General features: G+C 55.0%; 1 protein-coding gene across 8 annotated transcripts in view; it reads right to left on the minus strand.

Moving 5' to 3' along the window:
• Nucleotides 1–7,275, minus strand: part of WDR60 (WD repeat domain 60) — a 54,776-nt gene extending 47,501 nt beyond the window's left edge. For 2 of the 8 annotated variants that reach the window (XM_032304535.1, XM_032304538.1), the window contains exons 1-2: nt 3,117–4,124; nt 1,330–1,383 (exon numbers count right to left, since the gene is read on the minus strand). In XM_032304535.1, the coding sequence (XP_032160426.1) occupies nt 1,330–1,383; nt 3,117–3,191 (129 nt within the window). In that variant the 5' untranslated portion in view covers nt 3,192–4,124. Of the gene's footprint in view, nt 1–1,197; nt 1,384–3,116; nt 4,128–7,169 lie in introns of those variants that run through there. The other 6 variants (XM_032304536.1, XM_032304543.1, XM_032304540.1 and 3 more) reach the window with 6 other exon arrangements.
• Between the last annotated feature and the right edge of the window lie 1,872 nt (nt 7,276–9,147).

A 9,147-nucleotide genomic window follows, 5' to 3' on the forward strand; every position in this document is an offset into this window, starting at 1 on the left:
CTGCTCTCCAGCCTAGCAAGTGGGGCCTGGAAGAAGTCTCTGAATCAGTCAGGGGAACAGACTGAGCTCGCCTACGACTGGCGACGGGTGCCCGTTTATTAGAGACATTCACGTTTGCTGGCAAGTCACAGCTGAGATACTACAGGGAACGGGAAGAAAAGGAACTGGATGTTGAGGCTTTGTCTTACAGTCTCTGAGACACCACACTTGGGTCCAACTCAGAGAACAAGGACTGACCCCCACCCTCTTATAAAATTCTCAGGTCTTGATCTCAACCCGTTAACCTTAGAAATAAAGCTGCCAGTCACGTTACCAGCAGAACGGGTTTCTTCGGGAGCGGAGAGAATTGCATTCTGGGACAGCTAAGCGGTGGCAGAACCGAGGGGTCCTGCGGAGCAAAGGAGGGAGGCCCCTTCCCAGAGGAGGGGGCGGTGGGCGGAGCGGCTGCTGTGAGCGAAAAGTCTGCCGGTGTGCACTGGGAGCTGGGACGTGGAGCGGCTGCTCGTTGGCTGCGCTGGTGCCAGGCCAGGAGGAAGCCGTCCCTCCTCCTGCCGGGAGAGTAGAACAGCACCCACCGGGAGATGCCTCTCTCCCCGCCGGGCCTGCCGTGGACAGTGCAGGGCTAGAGCCCGCGCGCTGCCCCCGCCGGCGTCCCCACCCGTTCCGGAGCAGGCTTGCTTGTACTCGCTTTCACAGCCCAAAGCTCCCTCCACATAAGCGACACAGAGACATATATCCACATACATGAACACAGGCACAAACACACATGCAAACGTGTCACGCAGAGAAGCCACATGTCTGTGCACACACCACACACATGCATGTGCACACACATCGCACATGTGCCCTCAATGCACACCACACACAGAGAGACACATACACACATACATGAACACAGGCACAAACACAGACATGCAAACATGCCACATAGAAAAGCCAAGTGTGTGTGCACATACCACACATACACATGTACTTAATGTGCACCACAGACACACACAGACACACATGCACATGTATTGCACAGAGAAACCATAAACGTGTGCACACATCATAGACATACATGTGTGTGCATACCACGTGTACCCAGTGCACACCAAACACACACACACAGCCCAAGCCCTGACCCATAACAGAACCCGACGCAGCTACTGGGATGCCGGGCTGAATAGGGCAACCCTGTCCCACCAGATTCCAGACCTATTAACCATACGGCTTTATCTCTCGGTCAAAAACAGTTCTGAAATGAGCCACACAGAAGCGAGGTTGAGAAGCAGGTGAAACCGTCCAAGCTCCAAAAGGACCCCAACTCAAATCTTTCAGAGACAGTACCAAAAGATGCTTTCTGAGGTCATCTGCTTTCCAAGTATCATCTTTTGTTCTTCTCTAAAAAGAAAAGTATAAAGTTAGAATTTTTAAAGTTTAAAAAACTAATTTTGTACACTCTAGTGAGCTGCTTTTTCATTAGGCCATTTAAGTCAATGGCAATGAGTCCTTCACATGCAACAAATTACTACCTACTAGAAGAAAAGGTAATAGTAATACACATTTTTAAAAATTATTCCCTAGTCTAAAATCACCTATAAACAATTACAGAATGTGTTCCTCTGGCTACTTTGTAAGTGCAGGTAAAACACCCCCCCCCACCTTCCCCACGTCACCCAATGCCTGTCAATGCCCGGTCCCACTGCTCAGCAGTATTTCTGTCTGCCAACAGAGCAGATGCCCCTGGAGTGTCCCTGCCCAGCAGGCCGCACCCCTTCCCACCCCCCAGGGACTGAGCATCCAGAACACGACCCCTCCGTAAGCACACACACAGTTCACCTGCCACAGGGAAGACACACTTAGATAATGAAGGAATTCAATACATAAATTAATCAAGGATGTTTCCTACAGACAAAAAGGCAGATTTACCCAGATTATTTCATTTTCCCTTTGAGAAAATGTATTTTTTAACAGATTCGTTGATTTAACAAAAGGCGTCCTTGGTAAGATACGCTGTAAGATGGTCAGCAACAATTAGCATAGCTGTGACTTGGAGTTCCTGAACCTTAAAACTCTTTCTGTCTCAAGTTCACTGCTCTGTGTAGAGGTTTAACATGGGCCCTTCTCCAAACAAATGGTCCAAACTCAACAGAGAGCTTGTGTGCCCCTGGGAGAGGACAAGAGCTAGAGACCCCAAGAGTGGAAGGGCGCCGGCCAGAGCCCGTGGACCGGACCCCCTCCTGGCAGTGATTACATGAGTTACGCTGATCGGCAAAACCCCTGAGGGCAACAGCTCCCCAAGATCTTCCTTCTGCCTCTTTTACCAGCCCAAGCTCCGGCACTTAAAAATCAGGCAAATGGCCTTGCTCACCCCTAAAGATTTTTCTTCCTTGTTTTCTCTTTTAAATGTCTTACGTTATGAAAAAAAAAAATTGAAGGTCTATTTTATAAAATAACACATGGCTCCCTCATGCCCTATCCCAGCCCCCACATGTCACACGTATTTTTAGGAACTCTGCGTAGTTATGTGAGGACAGAGTGCTTCAGACCAGGAGTCTTTTGTCTTTTTTACCCTCTACTCAGCCAAGGCCTCTTAAAGACCAAATCCACCAGCATTTCAGTCTCTGCCCTGTGGAACAGAGACACCAGTTAAACTCTGGTCTCTCCAAGAACAGAATAGGAAAGGCAGCGCTTTCCCCTAAAAGGGGAATAAACTCCACCCTGAAACCAAAACGAAAAGAAGGGAGCTGCCTACACAGCAAACCCTTCAAGCTCCAGGATTGCTCAGTCCAGACACAGGCAAACCTGAGAGTTCAACTCCATGAGGTCAATGTCCACACTGGGTGACCCTGGGCTGTGGGTCCACTGCACGTAAAACGAGCAGTGACTGCAGAACGAGCCCCGTGTACCAACCAGCATCTCACCCGAACCCCACGGCGAACTGGCTGACTGATGCCCGTTTACCACGAGGCTCTCCGGAGCACCGTGCGGGGAGCGCCTCAGACGGCCCTCATGGTGCGGTCCGTCTGCCCCTGCTGTACAGCAGGACTTCTCGGCACTTCTCGGCACTTCTCTTCCACCTCACGCTGACACCCCAGGAAACCCCAGAGGGAGTGGGAGCATGGGCACCTCACCCGCCATCCTTTTGGGTCGCAGGGGCTGCAGAATATCTCCTCCTGGGTCACCTTCCTTTTCCCGCAGCACACCATTTACTGTTTGCTCTCGAGCCAGACTCAGAGGCAGGAAAGCCAGAGTCTGCCTCTTGGGGTCATGCCCCAGGCCCATTACCTCCGGTCATCCCTCTACCCCACTTCCCTATTCCCAAAAAGCAGTTTCCCCAAAGCATACAGATGCCAGGACATTTCGCTCCAACTAAAGAGCTCAGCAACCTGGAACTGCCTCCAAACCCCTCAGGGGATATAATTTCCACCAGTCACACCACGCAACCCAGGGACTGCCAGGACGTCCTGGACTGGCAACGCTGCGCAGCCACCCGATGTCTTCACAACCCAGCACCTTCTCAGCTGGGCAAACACTCACTTGCTTGCCAAACGTTAAAGCTAAATGTCAGTTGAACTGGTTAGCTGCATGTTAATAAAGGCTTAAAAGTCTTAGGTTGTCTTGTTTTCCACAAATTGTTTGAAATAAGTTCCTGCATCTCCTGACACCTGGAGGCTAAGCACCCTTGCCCTCAGCATACTGGTTGTTGGTCACCATGGCTGGGCTGCACACCAAGACTGGCCTCGTGGACAGGGCACCGACATTCCGTTCTCAGATGAGATGCAACCCATCATCGAGTCCTACTACTTTTTCTTGTAACGTGTTTCCTAAAATGAAAGAAATCCACTCTTCCTACCCAGTTCAACTGCCCCACACCCAGCCCAGCCTTTCATACTGTGGCAGTCACGTGGTCTGTATCTACAGCACCACTGTAGATCTAGTTCATAGCACCCAGGGACACTGGAGGCCACAGAAGGGTGGCCTACCAAGCCCACGGAGCAACAGACTAACTAGTGCATTTACCTAAAGATGCAAAGAGGGGAGGCTGGCTCATACACAGCTCTCAGACTCAGACATAATTTACCTTTAGCTGTCTTTTTAAAAATTACCCCTTGGGGCGCCTGGGTGGCTCAGTGGGTTAAAGCCTCTGCCTTCAGCTCAGATCATGATCCCAGAGTCCTGGGATCGAGCCCCACATCAGGCTCTCTGCTCAGCGGGGAGCCTGCTTCCTCCTCTCTCTCTGCCTGCCTCTCTGCCTACTACTCTTTCAATAAATAAAATCTTTTTTAAAAAAATTACCCCTTAATGCTAGAAAATGTTTTATATTATTGAATTCGATTACTTAGAAACAAATTATTGGCTGCTGAAGTAATAAAGTGACCTGGATTACTGACTGCTCCTCTGCTCTGCCCTATAATCCCTCCTTGGTAGCACACCAACAGGCACACCGGCTGCCTGAGGCCGTGCCCCTACCCCACTCTGAGCACATGCTCTCTTTCTCTCTCAGATAAATGAATAAATCTTCAAAGTCCTGGAGAAATTAATTCTGATCCTAGAATTCTGTGCTAAGCCAAAGTCTCAAACAAGTGTATCAATATAATAAAGACTTTCTTAGAGTATAGCTTCCTTCCTATATAACCTTATTTAAAAAGGTACTTGAGGATTTACTCCAGAGGAAAAAAAGGGGATTTCAAGAATGCTGATGAGACTGGATCCAAAAAAACAGTAGATCCAACTCAGAAGTACAAAGAAAAGAAATTCCTGGATGATTGCTCTGAGGTTTGGGGGTAAACAAAACAAAACAAACAAACAAAAAACAAAACAAAAAAACCTAGTCCTGATTAGAACAGAAAGTCTGCAAACTTGAAAGAATTTTTTTAAAGTACATTTAGTAAACAGATATGACTGATTAATAGGTTAAAATATCTTAAGTGATAAGGTTAGCAAAAAGGCATTTGTTTTGCCAAAGAGAAGGCAAACACAAAGCACAGGAAAATCAAAGGACCATTTCAGAAGAGCATGGTCCAACTGTGAAGTAACTGCACAACTAACTGAAGGGACGAAAACTTATTCCAGACACAGTTCTTGAGCAGTACAAGTTGAGGGACTCAGGACTGCATTTTCTCTATCGGTCGCTTCGCTCTGCAGTGAACGCTGCTTGCAGAGCGTGCACTGGTTTTCGACTTCAAAATTCCACCTATTTTTTTAAAATCACAGAAAACCCAAGTTAAAAATGACTTATGAAAACAGAATGGGGGCGCCTGGGGGGCTCAGTGGGTGAAGCCTCTGCCTTCCGCTCGGGTCATGATCTCAGGGTCCTGGGATCGAGGCCCGCATGGGGCTCTCTGCTCGGTTAGGAGCCTGCTTCCTCCTCTCTCTCTGCCTGCCTCTCTGCCTACTTGTGATCTCTGTCAGAAAGGAAAGAAGGAAAGGAGGGAGGAAGAGAAGAGGGAAGAGGAACCCTAAGGGCCGGCTACGGAAGCGGGCCGGGCCGGGCCGGGACGCTGGGGACCCGCGGCGCCGCGGCGCAGACTCACTCCCGAACCAGCCCGCAGGAAGGTGGTGGGCGCGTCCTGGTGCCCCGCAGCACACCCGCAGCACGCCCCGCAGCACGCCCCGCAGCACGCCCGCAGCATGCCCCGCAGCACACCCGCAGCACACCCGCAGCACGCCCCGCAGCACGCCCGCAGCATGCCCCGCAGCACACCCGCAGCACGCCCGCAGCACGCCCGCAGCACGCCCCGCAGCACGCCCGCAGCACGCCCGCAGCATGCCCCGCAGCACGCCCGCAGCACGCCCGCAGCACGCCCCGCAGCACGCCCCGCAGCACGCCCGCAGCACACCCGCAGCACGCCCGCAGCACGCCCCGCAGCACGCCCGCAGCACGCCCCGCAGCACGCCCGCAGCACGCTCCGCAGCACGCCCGCAGCACGCCCGCAGCACGCCCCGCAGCACGCCCGCAGCACGCCCCGCAGCACGCCCGCAGCACGCCCCGCAGCACGCCCCGCAGCACGCCCGCAGCACGCCCGCAGCACGCCCGCAGCACACCCCGCAGCACACCCGCAGCACACCCGCAGCACGCCCCGCAGCACGCCCGCAGCACGCCCCGCAGCACACCCGCAGCACGCCCGCAGCACGCCCCGCAGCACGCCCGCAGCACACCCGCAGCACGCCCGCAGCACACCCCGCAGCACACCCGCAGCACGCCCGCAGCACGCCCCGCAGCACGCCCGCAGCACGCTCCGCAGCACGCCCGCAGCACGCCCGCAGCACGCCCGCAGCACCCCCGCAGCACGCTCCGCAGCACACCCGCAGCACGCCCGCAGCACGCCCCGCAGCACGCCCGCAGCACGCCCCGCAGCACACCCGCAGCACGCCCGCAGCACGCCCCGCAGCACGCCCGCAGCACACCCGCAGCACGCCCGCAGCACACCCGCAGCACACCCGCAGCACACCCGCAGCACGCCCGCAGCACGCCCGCAGCACGCCCGCAGCACGCCCCGCAGCACGCCCCGCAGCACGCCCGCAGCACGCCCCGCAGCACGCCCGCAGCACGCCCCGCAGCACGCCCCGCAGCACGCCCGCAGCACGCCCGCAGCACGCCCCGCAGCACGCCCCGCAGCACGCCCCGCAGCACGCCCGCAGCACACCCGCAGCACCCCAGGAACAAAGGACGTTCTCTGACGCGTTACGAGTAAACGAGGCGAGAAAACACGAGAAGGCGGGAAGGAAAGTCGCGCAGACCGCGGCCCCCGCCCTCCCGCGCGCACGAGCCGCGGGGGAAGCGACGGGACGCCCGACGGTCGGGGACGCCGTCCTCACGCCCCTGGGCGCCCGCCCGCGACCGGCCCGGCCCCTCCGCGAGGCCCGAGCAGCGGCTCCCGCCCCGGCCCACCGTGCCGGCCCACCGTGCTCACGCGGCCCGGACGGGGCGGACGGGGCGGACGGGGCGGACGGGGCGGACGCGGCGACCCCCGCCCGGCCACACCGGCCCTCGGGGGAGACGCGGCCCGGCCGACCGCGACGCGCGCATCCTGCCGCCCGCCTCCCGGGACCCACCGCGAGACCGCCCGGCGCGCGACCCGACCCGACCACGGCGGGAGGGAGGGCGGGACGCCGGCAGCCGTGCGCTCCGGGCCCACGGGCGACCCCCAGACCGGCCCCGCGCGCCGGCCGCTCGCACCCACCTTCCCGGGCTCCATCGCGGCTCGCAGGCCCGGACGGCCGGCGTCCCCGGCTCCTAGCAACGGGCAGGCGTGAGCAGCGGCGCGCCGAGCGACGCCGTCCCGGCATGCCGCGCGGCTGCCCCGCGCGCTCGGCGCTCGCCGCTCCAGGCCAGGGGCGGGCAGGAGCCGAAGAGCGCCCAGCCACCGCCGTCCCGGCATGCCGCGCGGCCGTCCCCAGCGCGCCCGCGCGGCCGCGGCCCCCAGCAGCCCGCAGGCAGCAGCAACGGAGCGCCGAGCGATCGCTGGGCCCGCTAAGCTGCGCGGAGCAGCCGAGGCAGGCTCCGCAGCCGACTTCCACTTACGCAGCTCAACTCCAGTTCCCGGTGCCCGCGTCCTCGGAGCCCACCGACCGGGGACTGGGAGCGCGCTGTACTCAGGTCCTGAAGCAGCACCGGGAAGCAATCTCATGTCCCACCTCTTAAAAGCAAGAAAATTAAGCATCCCAAAACTCGACTTAGCAAATACACAGTAGATTAGGAAAAGAGCTTGCCATCTGTGTATGGCTTTGCACCTTAGAAATTGCTTCCCTATGTATGTACCGGATAATACACACCCTGCACGAGACTGGGAATAGGGGCGCCTGGGGTCTCAGTGGGTTAAGCCTCTGCCTTGGGCTTGCATCGTGACCCCAGGGTCCTGGGATGGAGCCCACGGGCCGCTCTCTGCTCCCCTTCCTCTCTCTGCCTACTTGTGACACCTCTCTCTCTCTCCCTCTGAAATAAATAAAATCTTAAAAGAGAGAGAGACTGTGAATAACGGGTTTGAAAATGTAATTGTTGAGGGGCGCTTCGGTGGCTCCGTGGGTTAAAGCCTCTGCCTTCGGATTGGGTCGTGATCCGCAGGTTCTGGGATCGAGCCCCGCGTCCCTCTCTGCTTGGCGGGGAGCCTGCTTCTCTCTCTCTGCCTACTTGTGATCTCTGTCAAATAAATAAGATATTTCCTAAAAAATGTAATTGTTGGAAGAATGATTTTTTATATAAGACAAAAGACAAAAGAGCTGAAACACTAAGATATTCTGCATCTCAGATTTATCAGAATTATTTTATTTGAAGCTTAATATAGAAGTCCATCTTAAGCATGCCAGACTGAACAGGGCTGGTCCTAACCCAGTGATGCACATTATAATAACTAAATGTTTAGCTGTTTCCACAAATTCTTCTGCATGTTTAGTATGCAAATGTTACTAAGGAAAGATTCCCCTTAATATTTCATGCACACAAAAAAGAGTAGACTCTCAAATCATGTATTAGGGAGTACATCCGTGAGCATGTTATTAGTACTCTGTGCTTTTGATAGCATTTTCCTGGAAATACAAAATTTATTTAGCAGATGTCGTGTTTTTGAATCATATACTATTATGAACCAGTTTACAGTTTTATGGGACCTGTCTACTTTGTTTCAAAGGCCATTTACCTAGCTTCTTGCCTTAGAGAAATTAATAGATCTAAAAAGCCTGGGCATATCACTTTCTTTTCTCACTCATTAACCCTTTAGGAAGAGCTCATTAACGTCACTCATTAACCCTTTAGGAAGAACATAACAGAAAAGGAAGGTAGGAAAGGTAGTTTCAGTAAGAGCTGTGATATTTGAGGAATTGCTCTAAGTGAGGCACCAAACTCAAACCGGATCCACTGGGCCATTTGCTTCATTCTCGTGGCATCCCTGTGAGGTAGACATGCTGTTTTCCAGATGAGGAGACTGAAGTCCAGAAAGGTTAATTCACTTGCCTAAACTCACAAAGTCAAGCTGGTGGATGGGCTGATGCCGGAGTCCATGCTTTTAAGCACTTTGTCAACCGAGAAAACAGCTGATTCTGGAAAAGCTTCAGACTCTGTTGACTATGAGGATAAAGTCATGCACACCATGTGACAGACATGGGTCTCGAGTGCAACCAGACGCCTTTCAAGATAATCGTGTGTCGACTCTGCCCCTTATTTCC

This window comes from Mustela erminea, chromosome 11, assembly GCF_009829155.1.
Source record: "Mustela erminea isolate mMusErm1 chromosome 11, mMusErm1.Pri, whole genome shotgun sequence".
NCBI classification, from domain to species: Eukaryota; Metazoa; Chordata; class Mammalia; order Carnivora; family Mustelidae; genus Mustela; species Mustela erminea.